Source organism: Eucyclogobius newberryi, unplaced genomic scaffold (genome assembly GCF_026437365.1).
Source record: "Eucyclogobius newberryi isolate DKJ021-1_F unplaced genomic scaffold, fEucNew1.0.hap1 SCAF_22, whole genome shotgun sequence".
NCBI classification, from domain to species: domain Eukaryota; kingdom Metazoa; phylum Chordata; class Actinopteri; order Gobiiformes; family Gobiidae; genus Eucyclogobius; species Eucyclogobius newberryi.
The window spans coordinates 23833132-23859810 of NW_027315857.1; the positions used below are offsets into that span (position 1 = coordinate 23833132).

At 42.1% G+C, this 26679-nt stretch overlaps 1 protein-coding gene across 1 annotated transcript in view; it reads left to right on the plus strand.

The window, feature by feature from the left end:
* The window catches only part of pcp4l1 (Purkinje cell protein 4 like 1), a 51373-nt gene extending 33683 nt beyond the window's left edge, over window positions 1–17690 (plus strand). The window contains exons 3-4 of the mRNA XM_072458724.1: window positions 8305–8359; window positions 17182–17690. Of these exons, the coding sequence (XP_072314825.1) occupies window positions 8305–8359; window positions 17182–17318 (192 nt within the window). The 3' untranslated portion in view covers window positions 17319–17690. The remainder of the gene's footprint in view (window positions 1–8304; window positions 8360–17181) is intronic.
* The last annotated feature ends 8989 nt before the right edge of the window (window positions 17691–26679 follow it).

The following is a 26679-nucleotide window of genomic DNA, read 5'->3' on the forward strand; positions in this document are numbered from 1 at the left end:
GAGGTTAAGTGCCCGCGCGGCTAATGGTTTTTACCCATCATTCACCGGGGCCGGGGCACAAGCCGACGACCCTCTCCGCTCTCACAAAAGACTCAGCGCTATTTTTCACAACGGGACGAGCGCCGGCCGCGAAAATGTCCATCTGTCGAGTCAGAGGAGACGACATTAGTGAAGGTCCAGAGACGGACAATGTTTCACTTATTCGGTTCAGTAGTTTTATAAATTATAGGGGCACCATCATTTTCAAAGTAAATTATAGGGGCACCATTTTTACATTTCTTTATTTTATTATAGGGGCACCATTATTCTTGTTTATAAATTCTTAAAAAAAATATATACATATATAGGGGCACCATTCTTTTTATAAACTATATGGGCACCATTCTTTTTTATATAAATTATAGGGGTACCATTCGTTTTTAAAATAAATTAAAGGTGCACCATTCTTTTTTTAAATATAAATTATAGGAGTACCAGTCTTTTTTCTTTTTTTTTGGGGGGGGGGGGAATTCATGTGGGATTCTTGGGTTTCCAAGTTGATAAACTGAAGTTCCGCGTTCACATGTTCGTTTGTTTTTTTACTCTGCAAAACGTCGACATTTTGATTTCACCAATAGTAAAATCGCTGAATCTGCGCTTTTAACAACGTAGCTGCAGGTAACACTTATTTTTAGTTTAGAAACCATCCGAGCTCGCTAACGTTACATCAATTACAATCGTGTCGAGCGTTTCTTCTTCTTTGCTGCCGCATCACGCCCGGTTCAAGAGCCCAAAGGTTAAAGTGCATTTGACACGTTTGTAGGTTTTTCTAACGATTACGTTCATCAGTGGGATTAACGGTGAGTAAATATTTATCATAGTTTTGCATCAGTCACGTTGCGGTTTGCGGAGAAAAACAAATGTTGTAAATCGCCGAAAGCAGTAAGAGCCGAATCCCTCTGTGATGTCATCAATAAGCGACGTTCCATCCAAAATGTAGAGACAGTTTACGCACATTTTTTCTGACAGTTTAAACAACCATTTTACAAAATAAAAAAGGTGTCATCAGGTAATATTGTTTCGTCAACTCATATAGTGTAATGCTTATGGATCGTGGCCCTTGTTTACAGTGTGGTTGCTAGGTAACAGTTGTGGAAGCACACGTTTAGTTGTAGAACATTTTTAGTATAATGAATTGGCTGAAGTAGAGCGGCAGTTTTCGACTCTCTAGCGATCATTTTTCAACTCTGCTCGGATACGTTGATGCGGTGGAACGTTCTAGACAAAGCGAGGACGTTTTCACCGGGCGAAATGTTCCACACTGCCCCTTTAACGCCGTCGATATGAAAACGTTTTGTGCCGTAACCGGCCAACGCTTATTATGCATGGAAACGTGTGCGATTGTGTCCAGGTTCCCGCGCATACAACACGTCATCAATGCCATCAGATCAGGGAACTGTGGAGCGAAGCGGTGTAAATGAGGCTTAACGCAATAGCTGCTTGACGAGTGACTGTGACGAGTGAAGGCAGTTTGAGAAGTAATGGAAGTCAATTTAGAAGACATTTAATACCTTAAACGGTGCACTATACCTTCTTGTCTCGTTGCTTTGCCTGAAATGTTCCGCAGTACGGCATTGAAGCCAAAACCCCGGCATTTATTTCATTCTGTGGGTTTTTACTGCTCAAAAATACCTCGAAAAACATTTAAATACCAAATTGTAGGTCATTCCTGGCAAATACTGGACTGTACATCAGAAAAGTTCCATACTGCATCTTTAAATCGAGCAGAAACTGTCAGATTACGAGCCGCCAAATGAAGCAGAAGTCTTTTTTTTTCTTTTCTTTTTTGGAGCGAGGTCACGGCTCCTTTTATTCGGCGTTGATGCCACAGGAAACGACTGCGGCGGATTCTCAAACACGTTTCACCCACGAGTCTCAACTCCCGCTGACAAGTCCAAATAAATACGGCTTTTAATCATCTCAAGCTCTTTACAAAAATGCACTTTGCTCCAAAATGGCTGCTCTGGCAAATCTCACGTCGGGATTAACAAAAGCAGATCTGAACGCTGCGGAATCTGCTTTTAGTCAACGCCTTTGTTCACACGGAGCGGCGGAGATCTGCTTTTAGGATCTATGTGTTTGGGCTGGAAAGTTATATCTACGATATAACTACGAATATATAACTATACGAGATAACATTTGGAAAACATTCACACTATATCCTGTCCTCCAAACCAGGACTAAACCAGGTCCAAACCAGGACTAAACCAGGTCCAAACCAGGACTAAACCAGGTCCAAACCAGGACTAAACCAGGTCCAAACCAGGTCTAAACCAGGTCTAAACCAGGTCTAAACCAGGTCTAAACCAGGACTAAACCAGGTCTAAACCAGGTCTAAACCAGGTCTAAACCAGGTCTAAACCAGGTCTAAACCAGGTCCAAACCAGGTCTAAACCAGGTCTAAACCAGGTCTAAACCAGGACTAAACCAGGTCTAAACCAGGTCTAAACCAGGTCTAAACCAGGTCTAAACCAGGTCTAAACCAGGTCTAAACCAGGACTAAACCAGGACTAAACCAGGTCTAAACCAGGTCCAAACCAGGTCTAAACCAGGTCTAAACCAGGTCTAAACCAGGACTAAACCAGGTCTAAACCAGGTCTAAACCAGGTCTAAACCAGGACTAAACCAGGACTAAACCAGGACTAAACCAGGTCTAAACCAGGTCTAAACCAGGTCTAAACCAGGACTAAACCAGGTCTAAACCAGGACTAAACCAGGTCCAAACCAGGTCTAAACCAGGTCTAAACCAGGTCTAAACCAGGACTAAACCAGGTCCAAACCAGGACTAAACCAGGTCCAAACCAGGTCTAAACCAGGTCTAAACCAGGTCTAAACCAGGACTAAACCAGGTCTAAACCAGGTCTAAACCAGGTCTAAACCAGGACTAAACCAGGACTAAACCAGGTCTAAACCAGGTCTAAACCAGGTCTAAACCAGGACTAAACCAGGTCTAAACCAGGTCTAAACCAGGTCTAAACCAGGACTAAACCAGGTCTAAACCAGGTCTAAACCAGGTCTAAACCAGGTCTAAACCAGGTCTAAACCAGGTCTAAACCAGGACTAAACCAGGACTAAACCAGGTCTAAACCAGGTCCAAACCAGGTCTAAACCAGGTCTAAACCAGGTCTAAACCAGGACTAAACCAGGTCTAAACCAGGTCTAAACCAGGTCTAAACCAGGACTAAACCAGGACTAAACCAGGACTAAACCAGGTCTAAACCAGGTCCAAACCAGGTCTAAACCAGGTCTAAACCAGGTCTAAACCAGGACTAAACCAGGTCTAAACCAGGTCTAAACCAGGTCTAAACCAGGACTAAACCAGGACTAAACCAGGACTAAACCAGGTCTAAACCAGGTCTAAACCAGGTCTAAACCAGGACTAAACCAGGTCTAAACCAGGTCTAAACCAGGTCTAAACAAGGTCTAAACCAGGTCTAAACCAGGTCTAAACCAGGTCTAAATCAGGACTAAACCAGGTCTAAACCAGGACTAAACCAGGACTAAGCAGGTCTAAACCGGGACTAAACCAGGACTAAACTAGGACTAAACTAGGACTAAACCAGGTCTAAACCAGGACTAAACCAGGTCTAAACCAGAACTAAACCAGGACTAAACCAGGACTAAACCAGGTCTAAACCAGGACTAAACCAGGACTAAACCAGGTCTAAACCAGGACTAAACCAGGTCCAAACCAGGTCTAAACCAGGACTAAACCAGGTCTAAACCAGGACTAAACCAGGACTAAACCAGGTCTAAACCAGGTCTAAACCAGGTCTAAACCAGGACTAAACCAGGACTAAACTAGGACTAAACCAGGACTAAACTAGGACTAAACCAGGACTAAACCAGGTCTAAACCAGGACTAAACCAGGTCTAAACCAGGACTAAACCAGGACTAAACCAGGTCTAAACCAGGACTAAACCAGGTCTAAACCAGGACTAAACCAGGACTAAACCAGGACTAAACCAGGACTAAACTAGGACTAAACCAGGACTAAACCAGGTCTAAACCAGGTCTAAACCAGGACTAAACCAGGTCTAAACCAGGACTAAACCAGGACTAAACCAGGACTAAGCAGGTCTAAACCAGGTCTAAACCAGGACTAAACCAGGTCTAAACCAGGACTAAACCAGGACTAAACTAGGACTAAACCAGGACTAAACCAGGACTAAACCAGGTCTAAACCAGGTCTAAACCAGGACTAAACCAGGTCTAAACCAGGACTAAACCAAGACTAAACCAGGACTAAGCAGGTCTAAACTGGGACTAAACCAGGTCTAAACCAGGACTAAACCAGGACTAAGCAGGTCTAAACCAGGACTAAACCAGGACTAAACTAGGACTAAACTAGGACTAAACTAGGACTAAACCAGGACTAAACCAGAACTAAACCAGGACTAAACCAGGTCTAAACCAGGACTAAACCAGGACTAAACCAGAACTAAACCAGGACTAAACCAGGTCTAAACCAGGACTAAACCAGGACTAAACCAGAACTAAACCAGAACTAAACCAGGACTAAACCAGGTCTAAACCAGGACTAGGCTGTCAGTGCTTAAATACAGGCTTCAGAGTGAGTTATGGGCGTTTGCTGCACGGATCATAAAGAGCATGAGGTCAGGCTGATGTGGAGACACGAGGATTAATGCCACTGTAAACTTCATAGGATAATTTATGTCTTTTGAATTTTTATGGTTTTATCCATTTACTTGATTCATATTTTCACAATTTTCTTGTTGTATATTTTGATATTCGGAGACAATTTTGATAATATTGTGAATGTTCTTTTGAAGACATGCAGCAGTTTAACACTGCGTATATTGTTTATTGTAAAAAAAAAAAAAAAATTAAAAGAGCTGTTTAAAAAGGAAAAAGAAATGTGAGGTGATTTTTCTGCACTTTTGTGATTCATTTTACAGACATTTCACGTTTGTCTGATAATCAAACCTCAGCTGACACGTTTAAAACATGGATTGACATAATATCGTCTGAATATCGTTATTTGGATTCTCCATTTTGGCCCATGTTTTTTTTTTTTGCCCCACCACTAATTTGATGCTATTTTTGAAGAATTATTTTGACACCGAAATATTGTGAGCTTCTTTTTTTTTATTTTTATAAACAAACAGTGAAAGAAGAAAACAAGACCAGAGAGAAAAACTACATAGAATTATACATACAGCAAATAATAAAGCAAAAACAGAGAAAAGAGAAGAAACCCAAAGAAAACGTCCCATTTTGTCCAAAGTTGGTCAAATTTGTCCATTTTTTTTTACATCTTTGGTGAAAAGTTACAACATGAAACAAAATAATAGCTAAATATAACAAAAACAAATAATCACAATAAGGCCTGTTACAAAAAAAAAAATAAGGCAATAAAAAAATAATAATAATAAGACATGAAAAATAAAAAAATAATAAGGCAATTGAAAAATACAATAATAATAAGACTATTTAAAAATATAATAATAATAAGACATGAAAAAATGATAATAATGCAATTAAAAATATAATAATAATAAGACATGAAAAATAAAAATAATAAGGCAATCAAAAAATACTATAATAATAGTAAGACTTGAAAAAAATATAATAATGCAATTTAAAAACATAATAATAATAATAAGACATGAAAAAAAATAATAATAATGCAATTAAAAAGTACAATAATAATAATAAGACATGAAAGATAAAAAATAATAAGGCAATTAAAAATCTAATAATAATAACATGACATGAAAAAATATATAATAAAGCAATTCAAAAATATAATAATAATTATTAGGCATGAAAAAAAAAAAAAAAAGATGAGGCATGAAAAAATGATAATAAGGCATTCCAGACCCTTCATCTAAAAATGTATGTTTAGCTTCAAACATGTAAATATAGGCCACATCCACATTTCCACAGACACAACTGGGACTAAACTCGAACTGAGACCAGGTCCAGACGAAAACTGAACCGCGGATCAAAGCGGGACAGCGAGCGCCGCCCCGGAGCGTGAGCGCCGACCTCGCCCGAACGCGCCGCGAGCCGCCGTTAGTTTCTCATCCCCGTGATTCATTGGCACCAGTGGAAAGTTGCGTGTCGGACTTGAGTCGAGGCGAGTCACGTTCGGGAGAGGAAGCGGCCGGCGGCGCCAAAGTGGCACACGAGGGTCGCGGATGCACTCTCTCACGGCCAAGAGCAAAAACTGTTTTCACCAAAAAGAAATCGTTCCGTCCTCAAAAAACATGCCCGAAAGTCGTTTTTAGCTTGTTTCTTTTCTTTGTTTACGAGGTCTTCTTCTCCGAGCGCACTTTGATTTGAGTTTTGCACATTTACGAAGCCAGAAAGGCTCTCGAAAAAGGTTTGACGGAAATATTTGGAGTCGATCGGTCGACGTGTTACAACAAGCCATGAAATCAAACCTTTTGGAGACAGACCGCAGACGTCTTTCCTTCTGCCAATACGCGAGACTCTGAACGAATTTTCAACAACAAAATGGACCAAACCTTTTCCAAACCAGAACCAAACCTCTTTTCCAAACCAGGACCAAACCAGGACCAAACCTTTTCCAAACCAGGACCAAACCCCTTTTCTAAACTGGGACCAAACCTTTTCCAAACCAGGACCAAACCAAGACCAAACCAGGACCAAACCAGGACCAAACCAGGACCAAACCAGGACCAAACCAGGACCAAACCAGGACCAAACCAGGACCAAACCAGGACCAAACCAGGACCAAATCAGGACCAAACCAGGACCAAACCTTTTCCAAACCGGGACCAAACCAGGACCAAACTGGGACCAAACTAAGACCAAACCAGGACCAAACCGGGACCAAACCAGGACCAAACCAGGACCAAACCAGGACCAAACCAGGACCAAACCAGGACCAAACCGGGACCAAACCAGGACCAAACCAGGACCAAACCGGGACCAAACCAAGACCAAACCAGGACCAAACCGGGACCAAACTAAGACCAAACCAGGACCAAACCGGGACCAAACCAGGACCAAACCAGGACCAAACCCCTTTTCCAAACCAGGACCAATCCGGGACCAAACCAAGACCAAACCAGGACCAAACCAGGACCAAACCAGGACCAAACCGGGACCAAACCAGGACCAAACCAGGACCAAACCAGGACAACAGAATCCAGACCTACAAACGTACTGCACAGACGCATTCAGACAGCGTAGTTCAATCAATCTGCTCTTTAACTCTTCCCCTCGTGTTGTTCTTGTAGAAATAGTTCCACACTTTGCGTCTGGAATCTCTCCATCACTTCAAACCGATGTCGTTCTCGTTCAGCCTCGCGCTCGCACAAATCACCTTCAGTTCGCCGCCGTAATGAGGCTCTCCGCGGCGTTCCACTCCATCTCCATCTCCATCGGCGACGCTTAAAACTGGCCTTGCTCCCTCAGCCTCCCGAGGGAACGCCTCAACGCCGCCCCCCCGCGTCCGCCCCCCCGCCCGCCGAGCGTCCGTCGCGTTGGCAGCAAGAACGTCTCGATGACAGAACGATGGCACGCCGGAGTTGTTAACGCGGCACTCCGAGCGCGACCATCTGCGACCATCTGCCGCCGACGGAGCGCGACGGGGAGGCGAGGTCGCGACGGGATGTGTGATGTCGGCGGTCGCACTGACGGTATCGCAGTGAACTATTGTGATACGTGAACGCGGCGCCAAAACTAAGAAACGAGGCCAAAGCGAAGTCGCTGACCGGTCGAGAGTTAAATCGACGGAGCTTTTTTGGTTCCCTTTCCTTCTCCATCAGGCTATTTTATTTACTTATATATGAAAATGCTGCCTAATTTGAGTAATTCTGATATGAGTCGCCTTGTCAAAAGAATCAAAAAGCAGACAATAATCGATAATCAAAGCAAGAAATCTCATAAACAGGACAAAATGTGACGTTTCACGAACAGTTTTAGAACGATCTTGAGCTTTTTCAGAACTAATACTAGACCAGAATGTTTAAATTATCATTCTGGCATCGAGAAGCGAGTATAATCCTAATGTCGACGTCGAGTTTGAAATGTCTGCGTCGCGCCAACACTAGATACGAGTACGAATATATCGCTCTTACACAGTTTAGAGTTCAACAAACGAGTTCTGGAATGCGTGCGATTCTTGTATTTTGCAGCTCGGGTTTTAGTTTTCTCTCAAATGCTTCAAGACTCACTCCGAACCCGCAGCGTGAACCGAATTCTGACGCCGAAACATACATATTGTGATGCGATTGTAAAGGTTTTGACCGTGTGTTTGTCTGTTGCAGGTGGCATCCACTAACTCGGCTAACAACAGCCAGACAACCGCGGCCGACAACAAAGGTAACTCTCTTTAACTGCACTTTTACTGAACATTATGTACAGGAGGTTTGTTTAGTTTGTTGGTATTTTACATTTCTCTGAACAATCAAGTCAATTACGATTGTGTTTTTTGGTGTATTTATATGTACATATGTTTGTCTTAAAGATGAACTATGTCACTTTTCTGGTCTGTGATGTGCTCGTCTCCATGGTGATACTCCACAAACTGGGGAACATTCCATGCAAAGAAAAAACATCTTCACATCAGTGGCGTGCGCTCAGGGCAATCAAGGCCAGCAGTGATTGACCAATAAAGTCTAAAATTACTGCGTGTCACGACAACATTTTAATTGCTCCGAAATATATCCAAATAAACCAGTTTCGCCCTCAGTTCTGCTGCTGCAGCCTCTACAGGCGCTGAGCTGTACTGCAGGAAGCTCGGTTCTTCTTCTCCTGCGGCTGCTCAGTCTGTGCGCGTGTTCAGAGGCCCGTTCACGCTCCGCCCTCTAACACAAGCACGAGCCGCCAAACTGAGCATGTGCAGAGGAGAAGAGAAGCCCTAACTGAGCATGTGCAGAGGAGAAGAGAAGCTTTAACTGAGCATGTGCAGAGGAGAAGTGAAGCTATAACTGAGCATGTGCAGAGGAGAAGAGAAGCTCTAACTGAGCATGTGCAGAGGAGAAGTGAAGCTTTAACTGAGCATGTGCAGAGGAGAAGAGAAGCTTTAACTGAGCATGTGCAGAGGAGAAGTGAAGCTATAACTGAGCATGTGCAGAGGAGAAGAGAAGCTCTAACTGAGCATGTGCAGAGGAGAAGTGAAGCTTTAACTGAGCATGTGCAGAGGAGAAGTGAAGCTATAACTGAGCATGTGCAGAGGAGAAGAGAAGCTCTAACTGAGCATGTGCAAAGGAGAAGAGAAGCTCTAACTGAGCAGAAGTGAAGCTTTAACTGAGCATGTGCAGAGGAGAAGAGAAGCTCTAACTGAGCAGAAGTGAAGCTTTAACTGAGCATGTGCAGAGGAGAAGTGAAGCTCTAACTGAGCATGTGCAGAGGAGAAGAGAAGCTCTAACTGAGCATGTGCAGAGGAGAAGAGAAGCAACTGCAGCGCAGAGGCTCTGTTCATGTTCATAATGATTAGACGTTAGCAGGCATTTAATAAGCGCTAGTTTGTGTAACGACTCGCGCAGTGAAGTGAGACCGTTTACTTCCGTCAGCACTTCATTAGGCCGCGGCGATATATCTCGGTAAGATAAGATCCGCGCGGGCGCTTCTTTTCACTTCTGTGTGCGAACGTTCTCCACTGAACATCGACGAACATTCTGCTTCTGTCGTCTCAGTGAACCTGTTGCAAAGCAGTTGACAAGCAACTGGCTTCACTTAACACTGTGGCTTTTCTATAGCAGTAACAGAGAAAAACACAAAAAAAGGCCAAACTACATTCCAGAACATGTTTGTAGAGGTTTATTGTAGGTTTTGTTCATAAAAGGGCCGTTTGCAGAAGTAATTACATCACCTACAAAATGCAGCCATTGCAAATTACTAATTAGGACTTAAAATTGTGTCAACATTTCAAGTAAATCTCAAATGCTTGTGATTGGTATTTTATTTTATTCAATTCAATTCAATTTATTTTTACTTGTGTTTTATTTTTATTTATGTTTTGTTTTTATTTATGTTTTATTTTTATTTATGTTTTGTTTTTATTTATGCTTTGTTTTTATTTTATTTATTTTATTTTATTTATTTTATTTATTTTATTTATTTTATTTATTTTATTTATTTTATTTATTTTATTTATTTTATTTATTTTATTTATTTTATTTATTTTATTTCATTTATTTTATTTAGTTTATCTAGTTTCTCTAGTTTATCTATTTTATTTATTTCATCCATGTATTTATTTCATTTATTTTATTTATTTTATTTATTTTATTTATTTTATTTATTTTATTTATTTTATTTATTTTATTTATTTTATTATTTTATTATTTTATTTATTTTATCAATCTGTTTATTTTATCAATGTGTTTATTTTATTAATTTTATTTATTTCATCAATGTATTTATTTCATCAATGTATTTATTTCATCAATGTATTTATTTCATCAATGTATTTATTTCATCAATGTATTTATTCTTTCTTTCTTTCTTTATTCTATTCATTTTATTTATTGCTGATTCGTCTTTTACTTCTACAGTTTATATATTTCGCTCAAACCTTTGCGCTTCTTTCTTTAAACTGACCCGATCACGATTTTGGAAACACGTTGCTCGTCCAATCTCCAAAAAAAAGGAAATATTCATCCCCAAACCTGCATTAGGGCAGTTCACTTCACTGTTTGTGCCGCATGAATTATTCACCGCTCTAATGCTCCATCTCCACCTGCTGTTCTGACCGACACAATTTGAGAATCCCGACTTTCCTCGGCGTCGGAAGGTCACGCCCGTTTCCCCGAGCGAAGCGAAAGCCCGCACAAAGTGGTTCTGGCAGCGCGCCCGCTCACGTCTGCCGGATGAAAAGTTTTCGCAGAGGCTCAAGTTTTTGCACAGCGCGTCTCATCAATAATCCCATCGGCCAATGCAGAGAGCGTAATCCATCGGGGGGCAGCGGGAGGGCGCCGGCGAGGGCGACGGGGGCGGAAGGATCGGAAAGGATCGGCGGCTCCTCGGGGGAGTTCAACTTTTCCCGCTTTTAGTTTTTTGGCGTTTGCTGATTCTTACATGGACTAAAACTGTTTGGGTTTTCTGGCACAAAGAGTGTCTTATTTTGGTAGATTGTGTGTCTTATTTTGGTAGATTGTGTTCATGTCCCGCCTGCTCGTGCGTTCATTGTTGAGCACGTTATTCATTCATCGTTAGTAAAGAAACCCGTATAGGTCGAAATGTGTTTTTCAAGGGCGACCTGGGCCAAACTGGCATAAAACGATGACGAAAATGCACAAAACTTGCAAAAATGTAATAAACTAACATTTTGAATTAAGTCTTTGTTAAGAAAAAGGTGTAGGTTGTAGTTATTATTATAATATTTTTAATTATTACTATTTAATCATTATATATTTGTATTATTATTTATTTCATATTTTCATATTTTTTATTATTATTTCACCATTTGTATTATTTTTATTACTATTATTATCATGATTATTATTAGTTTAGTTATTGAATTATTTTGTATTATTATTATTCATATTTTTAAATTATTTGTATTATTATTATTTCATTATTTGTATTATTTGTATTACTATTATTATCATTATTATTTTAATTATTGAATTATTTTGTATTATTATTATTTATTATTAGGCCCGAGCGCCACAAGCTGGCGAGAGGCCTATTAACCTCGTAAGGCCGTGCGAAGCACGGCTGCGAAAGTGCGCACATAGTGCGCACGAAATCGAGCGCGAAGCGCTCGCCCACTTCCAAACACTCACTAACGCACTCCTTCACTCACGCACGCCCCGTGCATACTAATTAGTAGTAGGAAAATGGAACATTACCGTTGTAAACGAGCGAAGCCCGTGCAAAAGTGCGCACTAAACGAGCACTTTAAATTCGCGGTCATCATCCCCATATAAAGCACTCATTTGCGCTAAGTAGCTCACGAAGACGTTCCCCATCTCTTGCATGTTCCGTGCATATAAGCATGTAATGCAAAAATTGAACATTATTACTGTATAGAGGGCCAAAAACACAAAGTGGGCGGAGCCCACTCAAAATTATCGAAAGTACCCGTCAGTGACCAGGGACCCACACCATGAGGTAGGAAAGCGCGGGCGCTTTCCGAAAATGTATAGTTTATGATATTTGAAAAATGGGAAACATTGTTTTCGCATCGGAATATTATTCTTCTTTCTTTCTTTCTTTCTTCTCGGGACAAACCCCCCTATTTTTCACCCAGTGAACATTGACGAAAAGTCACAAAAATGTTCACACCTCTAAAAATCGTGCCTCTCTACATTCTGGCTATTTCCCTTTTCTAAAATAAAAAAAATTGGCGCGTCAGCGCCCCCAAATGTACCAAAAATGCATTGAGAGATGGGAAATGACCCAAAAAAAATCTGATTGTAGAATCATAAAATTTGGCGCAGAGGTAGATGGTGACAAGAGAAGTAAAAAATATTATTACGGCAACGCCGTCCGCCCAACCAAATGTCGGCCATATTGCTTCAAAAATGGCTAAACATGACTTCGGAGTTTTTCCAAACGTCGTACTTTTACGAACTCCTCCCAGGGCGTTGGCCCTAAAAAGCTGAAATTTGGTGAAAATGCTAGACGTATGAGGAGTGGGACATCAAAAGTTATTCAAATTACATTGATACCTGTCACGGTCTCTGTGCGGCGAAGCCGCAAACTGTAGCAAGAATTTCAGAAATCTCCCAAATTTAACATTTCTGTCGTTTGCGCAGATAAAGTCCGAATTGCGTCAAATTAGAATCAGTTGTTAAACTCTTTGCCCTAAACCTACTTGAAGTGAAATTAATTAATTTGGAGCCACAGCGCCCTCTACAGATTTTATATGGAGGTTAAATGTTTAGTTTTGCGAAATTATATGAAATTTGACACACAACTCAATTTTGGCATACCCATCAAAAAAGTCATTGAGACCCATGTCATAATTGTTATGGCGTTGCCGTAGCGATGACCAAAACCTCCCATGTTATTCCAATGGGGAAATCGCCAGAACATGTTTACACTTTAGACTTTCACAAACTCCTCCCCCTCGGGGCGTTAGCCCTATTAATGTGAAATTTGGTGAGACTCATCTTCAGGACCATCAAAAGTTATCCACATTTTTATTCTAAGAGTCACGGTGTCTGTGCGGCAAAGCCGCACATTTTGCCAAGAATTAAAAATAAAATCTCTTTTTGATGGTAAAACAAAGGGGAGAAGATGTGACAGCGTCACAGATTCAGCAGTAGATGTAATAAAAGGACAATTGGGGCGCGTTAGCGCCCCCTCCTCTTGCGGCGTGGCGGCGGCGTGGCGAGGGCCGATCATTGCCGCTTGCGGCTATATTTTTATTATTATTATACGTGTTAGAAATAAATCAAAGACATAAGTAAACCCCATAAAGCTCAAAGATTTAAAACAGCTGAATAAAAGCTATAATTCAACTTGACACTGTGGAACATTAACATCTTCATTAACATCAACGCCCTCGACAGAAAAGATACAAAGTGTTCAAATGTTAAACGTGGGGATTTTGTCGAGGCTTCTTTTCCAAAACGGCGAGTCATTTCCAACAAAGTCGAGACCCAATATCGGATCTTTGGAACGTCCTCGAGATTTCCCCGATAAACAGGAAGTGGCGTCTGATCATGACGAGAAACGACTGGAGAAGGTCACGAAGGAACGCTCCGGCAGATGTTTGCACCCCGAGGCCAGGACTCCCAGCTCCGCCCACACTCCTACTGTAGACGAGAAGAAGAAGAAGAAGAAGAAGAAGAAGAAGAAGAAGAAGAAGAAGAAGAAGAAGAAGAAGAAGAAGAAGAAGAAGAAGAAGAAGAAGAAGAAGAAGAAGAAGAGGAAGAAGAAGAGGAAGAAGAAGAAGAAGAAGAAGAAGAAGAAGAAGAAGAAGAAGAAGAAGAAGAAGAAGAAGAAGAAGAAGAAGAAGAAGAAGAGTGACTCGTGTTACTTCATGAATAACACATGCTCGGCTCAGATACGTGGGCAGCACCTTTGAATGTATTTATGAATGTGTGTCAGGGCGGCAGCGCTGCGTGTTTCCCTGTTCACGGCGTTCGGAGCCTCATTGCCATGGCAAAAGAAAACAGATCTATCGGATGGCCTAGTTTAGGTCCTGATGTAGACTTGGTTTGGTCCAGTTTAGGTCCTGATGTAGACTTGGTTTGGTCCAGTTTTGGTCCTGATGTAGACTTGGTTTGGTCCAGTTTAGGTCCTGATGTAGACTTGGTTTGGTCCAGTTTAGGTCCTGATGTAGACTTGGTTTGGTCCAGTTTAGAGCCCAGTTTAGGTCCACTTCCTGTTCCATTCATACCTTATGGAGAATTAGCCGTCTAGCTAAAATAAATCAATAATGAACAAAGACAAAGCGGAGAGCGAGTTCGCTGTGAAGGTGTATTAAAGCTAGACGGAGACACAACTGGGTCAAGTTACATGTCAGATCTGTGGAGAGTCGCACCCGCACACTGTGAGAACGCATGTTTTTCAAGACGTTTTTTTCTTTTCTTTTCTATCAAAACAGCTGCAATTGAAAAAAGGCAAGATAAAATAGTCTTATTGCGGAACATTCCAAGCATAACCAGTAACATCTCCATGGAGACGTCTTTCCATGTCTCGGTTTTAGACGGATAGAATTCTCCGTCGCCTGACATAATACCAGAAGCACATTTTCGCACCTTGAGATTAGCATGAGCGATGATTTATGCTTTTGACGCTGCATCGCGCTGCCGTCGATATCATTATTATTATTATAAATTAACAAGCGGAGTGTAATTGCAGCTTAATCTCACGTAATATCCCTTATGTTCTGGCGTGCGGGAAACAATGGACGAGGTGTGCCGCGGGCGCTACACTTCTGTGCCGTTACCGCTAATTGCAGACACGTGCGTAATTCAGGCAATCGCGACGATAAACCCCAGACGCGCGCGAGGCCGTTAGCGCAGCGCAATAAAAGGCGACCTCGTAAACGCAACAATTAGATTAAAGTACCTGCCTTTTACGTATACCGCAATGGAAGCAGTTTGCGACGAAACCGGAATGCCGTAAGAGCCTCAAGCGGCGCTCCGATTAGCGCCGTTTCCACCGGTTAGCCTCGGAGCGGATCGGTACGGCCTGAAAAGCGTCTCAAGTGAACCGCGCAGGCCCGTTTTAAGCGATCCAAAGTGGGCCGCTCGTGGTCGTAGCTTCCCACGTGACCGGGTTCTCTTCGCCTCCGGGTCGGCGTTAGCTAAGGCGGCGCTGCACACCGCCGCGAGACGATTGCGTGAGAGAGAGAACACGGCAAAAAGAAGACATGGAAGAGGAAATGTGAACATACTGGAAACGCTGACTTGTGATAAACCGCGACGTTTCCATATTTGAAGGTAACTTAGGTTGTACGTTGGGCCGACGGACTTAGCGACACAAGTCTAGCTCACGTTAGCATTGCCTGTTTCCTGTTTATCGACGCACAGCACTTAAACCAGGACTGAAAATATGACATTTCCAGTTCATAATGCGTCCGTCATTATCCAGAGCCAATGCGTTACGTATAAAGAGTTTAAAGAGAAGTTAAATGGAGGTTCAGAGGCGCAGAGAAGTGAAATAAATGCAGAAATAGTTGACAATACACCGGTAGTTGCGCCGCTAGCTTTAGCCACGTCTCACAGCGACACAAACGTGCAATTACAGAACGTCTTGTGGCGAATGGCTGAGGTCTCCCGATGAAAAAGAGTGAACACATGAACATTGTAAAAGGTTTTGGGAATATTACACATGCATGAACACAAATATAACTTATGCTTTTCATTTAAAAATACATTTGAAGAGTGTATTTTTGTAGCATCATATGATAACAGTCGTTGCTCAAGATGGAATCAGATTTTCATTGTGCTAAGATAAGTTTGGTTTTGCATTTTACGGCGGGTATTTTTAATTTGACATCATTGCATTTGAAAGCAGGAAGCTGTACTTTCTTCTGCACTACATTTTCAAACTGGATTGAAAAGTCAAAAGTACTCTGCGTATGGTCTGAGGGATTGTATTTTAGCACATTAATGGTGACAAACAAAAATATACACAAAACAAGTCCAGAAACATCGAAACATTTATTGACTAAAATTCTTCAAGTGCAATTTTTAAACACGTTCTTCATACGTTTTTTTTTTAATATACTCGCTTTTTGCACTTGTATTTATACTTTTCCTTAAGTAACAATATTTACTACCGTATTTTCCGGACTATAAGGCGCAACAGCCAAAAAATGCATAATTGAGAAGAAAAAAACATATATAAGTCGCACTGGAGTATAAGTCGCATTTTTTTGGGGAAATTTCTTTGATAAAATCCAAGACCAAGAACAGACATTTCATCTGTAAATGCAGTTTAAAATAATAACAGATGAGAGAACATGGTGAATAGGTGTACGTATGCTAACGCTAACACCTTCAGCTACATGACGTATGCTAACGCTAACACCTTCAGCTACATGACGTATGCTAACGCTAACACCTTCAGCTACATGACGTATGCTAACGCAAACACCTTCAGCTACATGACGTATGCTAACGCTAACACCTTCAGCTCCATGACGTATGCTAACGTAACACCTTCAGCTACATGACGTATGCTAACGCTAACACCTTCAGCTACATGACGTATGCTAACGCTAACACCTTCAGCTACATGACGTATGCTAACGCTAACACCTTCAGCTACATGACGTATGCTAACGCTAACACCTTCAGCTACATGAGGCACAGACAGAACTGTGGTAAGTGTCTGGTATGTTAACGTAACATATGAACAGTTATTCAGATAACTATAGCATAAAGAACATGCTAACAAGTTTAGCAAAGCATCAGTTTTACCCCAAATCACTAAATCCACTGAATTCTTCTTCCTCTGTGTCACTTCTAAACAACTCCACAAACTCCAGAGGAAGAGGAAGTGCAGATTCTTCTTCTGCGTCGCTTAGAGCCTAGAGCGCCCTCTTGTGGTTGTCAGTGTGAAAAACGAATAATATAAGTCACTCTGGATAAGTCGCACCCCGGCCAAAACTATGAAAAAAGGTGCGACTTATAGTCAGGCAAATACGGTACATCTTCCACCCCTGTGGTTTTGCGCATTAATTATTTCCGATTCTTTTCCCTGAATCTTTTGTTTTGTCGATTTTCCCGCAGAAAAGGCCTCCGCGGTGAAGCCCCAGGAGCAGGAGCCGGAGGAGGAAGTGGACATCGACCTGGAGGCGCCCGAGACGGAGAAGGCGGCGCTGGCCATTCAGAACCAATTCAGACGCTTCCAGAAGAAAAAGAAGTAGAGCCTCACGGACTGTCTGACAACAACAACAACAAAAAAAACAACATAAAACCAACAAAACCAACAAAAAATTACCCAGCTGTACAGAAATCTAGTAGTCGATCGACACGGGGCGGTTATCGGCGCGGTCGTTTCAGTAGTCCAGGATCAGTCGCCGCCGCGTCATGCAAAGTATGCGACGGCGACGTTTTGCATGACTGGAAAAAGAACGAGAAAACACAAAAAGAAGGAGGCGCGGTCTATTTATAATCTCAGCATGTTCGGAAAAAAAACTGTAACCTCTGGCCATTTCATCGACACCTTTTTCACACCGCCGCGACACCCACTCCCGCCCGTTTTGTCTTGTCCAACGCACAAGGACCCGGAACAATCAAGCACACCCTTTTTTGACATGAGCGAAAAGGCACAATTAGAACGAAAATAGACCCAAAAAAACAACAACAACAACATGTAAACAAAAGCTAGCGCATCGAACGCTCCCGTTTCCCCCCCTGCGTCCACTCGCTTTGTGTCGTGTTCAATTGCCGGTGGCGGTTGTGTTTGCGGTGGTCATGGAAACTGTGCTCCGACTCAAATCAAGTCGTTTTTCCTTTTCCTTTTTGGCAGTTAAAGAAAGGGAGAAAAGGCGCAGCGGTGCGGACAGAGCCTGGAGAACGCCCGGAGCGCATTAGCGATCGTGACGCATGGACGGCGGATGAATAGTTAAAGGCCGAGCGGAGATACCTGACTCCGCCCGACGTCAAAAGCGCTTCAGACCGGGCGACCTCTCCGCGGCCTTTCTCTTTACAAAGCAGCTCAAGTGGCTCATCTGACTCGGGTTGTATTGATATTCGAAACAATTTAGTGGAACGCGAGATTTGTTTACGTCGGAATTTATTTCATTTTTCAAAGCGGAATTGCGCAAAGTGGAAATGCGACGCGCACGCCGTTTTGTTGCCGTAAAATGAAAAAGAAATAACAAAACGGCTGAACGGGGCACTATGTGAATTCCCTTGTGGGTCTGACACCGCCTTGTCTCCATGGAGATGATATTGCTTAGCCTGGAATGTTACATAGTATGTCATTAAACGTATTTGTCTTTTAATTTATTCATAGTACGATTTTGTGGCTAAAAAACATACTTGGCCTGGTGGAGTCACTTGTTTGTCTCCATGGAGATGTATATACACGTTTGTTTAATGCCATGCTTTGGAACATTACAGACAAACGTGTCGTCTCTAAATATGATATGCACAAACAACCAAGTCATAACCAACTAAAATGTTTTGGAAAATATTGAAATTGACCATTTAATTTGCTATTGGTAATCTAGCAGCTTGACTAGTCTATTTAGTAAATGTTTCTATTTACAACTAATATAGAACCACATTAATCACATATAAATAGTTTGATGATACCAATCTGTATTCAAACATAAAACGTCAATCACAGCATGAATTTCACACCAAAACGAAGCAAAAAACGTGTTAAAAAAGTCAAATTTAACCTACTCTTTCCAACTTTCAGGTCTAATATTTGATGTAGTGTTCTGTAAATCTAAAACCAGATTCCTTTCCTGACATCATGCGGACCAACACTAACAACAATACATTTTAACACCCAAGACGGCGCTAAATCGGCGAGTCTCACACTTCACCGACTCGCCGAGGGCTTTCGGAAATAGGCGGCGGTGTCTCGTTGCAGACGCCTTTACGAAGTCACAAAAGCGGTGTTTAGCCCGAGCCTGATCCTATAGAGACAAGGCGGGAGTCCCGTTACATACGACCCAGTTAGGTCACGTAAACCGTTTGTGGAATAAACATTCGGTAACGTAAAGCCGATGCCAGCCGCGAACGCAAGCGACGCCGCGCTAACATCGACTGGCCATTTTATTAGCAACGGCGAGTAACAACCGGCTCATTTGCTGTGCCACCGAGATTGGAAAAAACGTCGACTGCGTGATTTCTTGACCTTGACGTTGACCTTCCTGGTCTGGACACGGTTCCATCCCGTTCCAGTCCAGGTTTAGTCCCGATTCTGATGTACGCAAGTGTGAGCGCAACTCAATATCATTTTGCGGGTTTTTTAAAGCGTCCTATCAGAAAGTCTTGAAACGTTTCGGCGGTTTTCGAATGTTTAATCCACAATTGTGATCGTTCAACCTAAATTTTGGCTTCAACAACGGTAAATTGGATGCGACGGGAACCTTTTTGTGCCGTTTGGACGTTTTAAAGAGTTCAACCTCTCGAAAATATTGCCCGTTTTCGAACTTTGAAACGGACAAAATGCAAATGTCGAGCCGGGTTTTGAGTTGCAATCCTTAAAACGTTGCAATAATACAATAGAAACTCTGCGCATCAACAATAGAATCGACCTCGACTGTTACTTAATGCACCTGATAATAAAGTGGCCATTTTGAACACACCGGGAAAGAGAGTAGACTCCAAGCGTTTGCTAGCAAACGACGCACGACAACACAAAACATTTCCCATCCCTCTCGTTTTTCCTTCTGTTCCATGTACGGATGTAGCACAGTTCTGAAACCAGAAATCTGGACCATTCCTGTCATCATAATGTCACTAATTACCGGACGTATTATTAGAGCGTAACCTCTTTTCTATTTCGAGGAGGCAAAACTAGCGCCGACAATTAGCACAGCGCCCGCCGTCCGCCCGCCCGCGCACCATTCGCCGCATCGAGGGCACGGGCGCCGCGGGTTATCGAATGCTTTTCCCTCGTCCGCCGCGGCTTTCGCATCTTAATTTGGAACACCTACTTTATAGACGACGCAATGTGGAAAATATGTGGGTTTTTTGACGACATTTTTGACGGTTTGCGAAGAGTTTAGTGGCAAAAACAGATGGAAATTTGTCTCAAAGTAAGTTAGTGCATTTGTCTTTTAAAAGCAACGCTATATAAAGAGTAAACTGAAAGTCACAGGTAAACAATTTTTTCGCCGACCAAAATGAATCGTCTTTAAATTGAATGCAATACTTAAGTGAAATATGGCCGCGTTTCAGCAGCAGATCCGTCCGAGTCGAAGCAGGAATCGTTGCCGCGGGCTTTAAATAGCGACTTGTCCGAGGCTAAACGTCGCCTGGCAACAGACACAATTGTAAAGTGAAGGGGGGACAAATGTCATACGCGGCGCTTAAAGAGAGAGCGACGCACAATCATTCCTATACATTTATTTATTCATTTGTTAATATTGTGTTACTTTTTATTTTATTTCATTTTTACCATAAGTGATCCGCTCTAAATATACGAATGAAAGATAAATTATTGCCATTTCTTCAGAAAGTTAGAAATTCCAAGATAGCGGTTTAAATTGGGCGAAAAATAAAGTTCTATTAAAAAAAAATAAAACAAATAAATAAATGTTTTAAGTTGTCTCTTTCTTACAATTTCATAATAAGATAACCTACTTAAAATGCAAACTTTTAATCAACCACATTTATTAATAAGGGAAAATTTAAAGCCCCATCGCACAACTAAATTAACTAAATTAACTAAAAATAAATATTGTTTTATTTTATTTTTTTTTCATTTTGGATGTTCTTATTGCACTGAAAATCTTACAAAAACATGTGTCCTCCTCACTGTGTTTACGTTTTTTTAACTTTCTATTTCCATGGAAGCTCGGAAATCACGCCACGTCCAAAAAGTTACGCAGTGTTGCTTTAAGTGGAAGCGTAAAACGACAGACGATGTAGTTTGAAGATTTAGCTGCGTTTGAAGATTTAGCTGCGTTAGCGACGTATGCTAACGGCGGGAAAGCATTCGACCGACTCCACCGCGGCGCTAACGGTTCAGAGAGAGAAGCCATCTTGTGTATCTTACGGGAAAACTACTGTACTGTCCACTTTGTACTCAAACCGAGCAGGGACTCTTGTTTTGTTTTGTTTTTCTTTTGCAAGTACCTTTACCGGTTATTTCTTTAGCTACAACAAACTTAAGCCATTTCTGTGGATGCACTTTGCTTACGTAGTTAGGTCTCACTTTCTAGATGCTAACGGTTAGCATGTGCGGCGCGTGTGAGTATATAAATAAATATAAATACATATATATATATAATAAAAACTCTATCAGGTTAGAAAATATGGCTGATCGTTGAGTCTAGCGCCCCCTATAGTGACATATCAATCATTGCATGTTAAAACCACATTCCTTTCCCTTTCGATGTGTGTGTTTTTTCTTTGTTTTATCTTGACCGCATTTTGTGGTCGAACACTGTTACAGGGACGGGAGAGCGCGGCGGGCAAATGCGTGTTTTTTCTAACCTTGCAGCCACGCCAAGATGGCCGCCTCCCACGCTGCAAAAATATATATCTACAGGGGTTGAAATGACTTGAATTCATAACTCGATTTGAGCAGATTTGACAGTATTCATGCAGATCATAAATATATATTGAAACCAGTGAAAAATATCTGACCAAATAACTAAACATAAACTTGTATTCTACATATGAAGTGTAGAAAATGGTACAAAAAGAAGTTGAAAATAACTTAAAACAAGACAATTCTAAAAACTGCACTAAAATATATGACACAAACTTGTCAAATCGACTCAAATCCCGACAAATATTCACAATTCCAAGCCGTTTTGCCGCGTTTTAACGCCGTTTCCGTTCCGTCTCTCCCGTCCGCGCTTGCGTTACAAATCCGTCGCCGCTCGCATTCTGTAGCCTCCGCGTACATCGCTTTATAAAAACGGATTTCCGACGGTTGTACAGCCCGGAAGCAGCATTTAAAGCCATACTTGAAGAAAAAAACGCGTATTTATTCGGGGCGCGGAGAGAAACGAGTGAAAATTATGACCTACCGCGGCGAAAATGACCGAAATACAGCGTTCTATGGGAGTTTCTCGAAAGAATCCCCACGGAAACGCATTCAAACCACATCCGCACCCCGAATACCTACAGAGTATCCCTGTACGTCGGCTTTTTCCTCATCTAGAACCTTTACGCATGGGGTCAAAATGTGAAAAAAATAATAATATATATATATATAGTACAAAAGGTGTTTACGACGTGTTATTTATTAGAGCGTGTGTTTATCGAAGTGTGGGCCAATCAGAGACCACCATTCAGGGAGGCATCAGCCAATCACGAAGCTCCGCCGGCCCCACCCACCACCCCCGAAACGAAACGACCAATGGCGACTCGCGCTTCGTTTATTGCCGTTCTCTGACATATTTGTATGATTTTGTCGTCGTGTACCGTGTCTGTGTTCTGTTCTGTCGTTGTTGACGCATGTGGACTCATTTGTATGTTTTTAGACTTGACCCCGCCCACTCTCTCTCTCTCTCTCACTCTCTCTCTCTCTCTCTCTCTCTCTTTGTGTATTTTGACATTTCAGAATCTTAAAATGTGTTGTTTTCAAAATGGCGGCTACGGCGAGAATGCACAAGAACACTGTACTGTGTTTTCTGCACTGAATAAAATTTGCTGCATATTGCAATGAAGCTCCTCCCACGCGCCCGTGCCTGTAACTTTCTTTGTCTGAGTCAACGTTCTTTACGACTTCCTGTGACCGGGCGTTCGCGCTGAGGCCGGTGAAGTAGACCGGGAAGCGGAAAAAAAGCTGATTCCGATTGGTCCGTTTAAACTACCGTATTTTCCGGACTATAAGTTGCACCTTTTTTCATAGTTTTGGCCGGGGTGCGACTTATACTTGTATTTATACTTATATACTTATACTCCAGTGCGACTTATACTTGTATTTATACTTATATACTTGTACTCCGGTGCAACTTATACTTATAACTATACTTAAATACTTATACTCCAGTGCGACTTATACTTGTATTTATACTTATATACTTGTACTCCGGTGCAACTTATACTTATAACTATACTTATATACTTATACTCCAGTGCGACTTATACTTGTATTTATACTTATATACTTGTACTCCGGTGCAACTTATACTTATAACTATACTTATATACTTATACTCCAGTGCGACTTATACTTTTAATTATACTTATATACTTATACTCCAGTGCGACTTATACTTATAATAATACTTATATACTTATACTCCAGTGTGACTTATACTTGTATTTATACTTATATACTTATACTTATACTCCGGTAAGACTTATATTTATACTTATATACTTATACTCCAGTGCAACTTCTATGTGTTTTTTTCTTCTCTAGAGTGCATTTTTTGGCTGGTGCGACTTATACTCTGGAAAATACGGTAATGCTAAGAGTTTTGGAAACGGGCTCTTTGCTTTGTAACAGCGTTTCCAACAGTGGAAGTCGAAACAAGACGGATTCTCAAGAGTTTGTGGATTCATCTCGCTGCAAAGTTGAAGGAAATGAAAGCATCTCGAGTTGAAGAAGAGCAAATGAATCTTTTTGCTTCAACATGCTCTCGGGATTGTCCAAATGTGCTGTTCGGGCCGGGACATCCCTGCTTAAATAAAGGTTCATGTTTTAATGATTTACCCGGAGTGTTCTTCAAATGAACCAAAGTCGACGTGTTGGCGGTTGGAACAGCTCCGCAGAGCTGCTCCTGGACCCACTGTTCCACCGCCACAAGAGCTCGGACAGGAAAATGACCACTTGAGTTCTAACACTTAAACGCTGCATCTGGTTTTAAACAACTGTAATTACTTTGTCCTGATCTGGAAAAAGCCACATGACTCCATTGTCTTCTGCTTCATCCGGCCGTCTGAGGATGTGGAGAGGAAGAGCGTGGACCAACAGCACAGTTTAGTGTCAATATCCATGAATTTTCTTTTCTTCTGTATCTACCTCTGTATCTTCCTGCGTTGCACCAATGAAATGTGCCCATGTGGGACAATAAAGGAATATCTTATCTTATCTTATGCCAACAGCTAATGCAGGCTAATGCTACAGGCTAATGCTACAGGCTAGTGCTAATGCTACTGCTATGCTAGCGCCACCTGCTGCATTTTAATATGAACAAAACAAACCACTTTAGTGGGAAAACGCTGAGCACGACGTGTGCCAAGGCTCAGCCGTGGCTCCGCCTCCATCAGTCCTGCTTAAGATGCACCACAAGCGTATCTATCTCCACGGAGACGAACGGGTGACGCCACCAGGACAGGTTACAGGTCAGCTCTGTGGCAAGGCGGCCCCAGTCGCAGTAAGAATGCATGTTTTTCAAGGTATTTTTTAAGCAATAAAAACACCTGTAATTCAATAAATGCTAAATCCCCATTAATAACCTGCTACTCTCCCACATAATGGAGAGTAGCAGGTGGCCCACCCTCCACTAGAAGCCTTACATAATGGAGAGTAGCAGGTGGCCCACCCTCCACTAGAAGCCTTACATAATGGAGAGTAGCAGGTGGCCCACCCTCCACTAGAAGCCTTACATAATGGAGAGTAGCAGGTGGCCCACCCTCCACTAGAAGCCTTACATAATGGAGAGTAGCAGGTGGCCCACCCTCCACTAGAAGCCTTACATAATGGAGAGTAGCAGGTGGCCCACCCTCCACTAGAAGCCTTACATAATGTAGTAATAATATAGAAAACTGGACATGTCCTTGACAATAACAGTGGAGCCTCTTCTCTTCGTGAGTGTTGTTTCCTGAGGCCGTGTGTTCTTTAATGTCACAGTGTTTACCTCAGCAGCAGCAGCAGACACATGAAGCCCCCGGCAACAGCCACACGGCAACAGCCACACGGCAACAGCCACACGGCAACAGCCACACGGCAACAGCCACACGGCAACAGCCACACGGCAACAGCCGCACAACGCTCCTCTCTTTGGGCTTCCACAATTTTACCACAACATTTTATCAGAGTTAATTTAATCATTTTTATTGGGTTTTGTCCTCATGTGATTTGTTTGTTGTTTTGTTGTTTGTTTTGGGAGTGTTTACAGAGCCAAAGTGACATGTTATTTTGTGCCGCGGCTCCTGAAGCTGTTGCACTATTTGACCACGCCGGGTTAAGGTCAGGGTCAGGGTCAGGGTTAGGGTTAAAGGTTAGGGTTAAGGTTAGGTTTAGGGTTAAGGTTAAGGTTAAGGTTAGGGTTAGGGTCAGGGTTAGGGTTAGGGTTAGGGTTAAAGGTTAGGGTTAAGGTTAAGGTTAGGGTTAGGGTTAGGGTTAAGGTTAGGGTTAGGGTTAAGGTTAGGGTTAGGGTTAGCCATGAGGCTATGGGTTAGGGTTAGGGTTAAGGTTAGGGTTAGGGTTAGCCATGAGGCTATGGGTTAGGGTTTAGGGTTAGGGTTAAGGTTAGGGTTAGGGTTAGGGTTAGGGTTAAGGTTGGGGTTAGGGTTAGGGTTAGCCATGAGGCTATGGGTTAGGGTTAGGGTTAGCCATGAGGCTATGGGTTAGGGTTAGGGTTAGGGTTAAGGTTAGGGTTAGGGTTAGCCATGAGGCTATGGGTTAGGGTTAGGGTTAGGGTTAGGGTTAGCCATGAGGCTATGGGTTAGGGTTTAGGGTTAGGGTTAGGGTTAGGGTTAGGGTTAAGGTTAGGGTTAGCCATGAGGCTATTGGCAGTGCTGCGGTTTCTGAAACTTCCGGGCCATTTGACCGCGCCGAGGCTCTGCAGACACAGCCTTTTGTTTAACCAGGTTATAACATGTTTCTCTCATAAAAAACATCTGGAGACGGCTTTAGCTTCATTCATCCTTTTTTGATCCTGTTTACAAAGTTCTCTCCCTCTCGTCCCATCCTTGTGACACCAGAGGTGGCGCTCTAACGTCTCCTGAGCTGTTTTTAACTCCTTAAATCCTCACACACTCGTTCTGAGCGCTTTTACCTCAAATGGCGTTCATCGTGTGCTCACATCAGCAGGTGGGGCAAGCTAGCTTTTGTTCATCTCCCTTTGGTAATTCCCTCTGTTGCCAGGAGATGGAGCGATAACACCAACACTGTGATGAGGGAACGCCTGGCTGTAAGTCATGTGTATAGGTAAAAGTACTCATGAGCAACAACAGAAATATGGCATAATATATTTCTAAAAATACATCTGTACTTTTAGTCATTATTGATGACTCAGCGTTTTATGGATTTTTCACAAGCAATCACGTAATTAACGAAAACTACCAAAATAATTTGTCAAATCTAGTAACTGAATAAAACGTAACTTCAAAGGTACTGTTGCTGTCACCATGGCGATGTCGTTGCTTTGCCCGGAACGTTCCACCGTTTTGCATTAAACTCATCCACTGGCGCCACGAGGACCGGGTCAGATCTGCGGAGAGCGCTGTGAGTGTGCGCGAGGTGAAGGAGACCAGGACACGGAAAGAAAGCTGATTCCGATTGGTCCGTTTAAACTTTTTTCATAGTTTTTGCCGGGGTGCGACTTATACTTATATTCATACTTATACTCTGGAGCGACTTATACTTATATTTATACTTTTACTCTGGAGCAACTTATACTTATATTTATA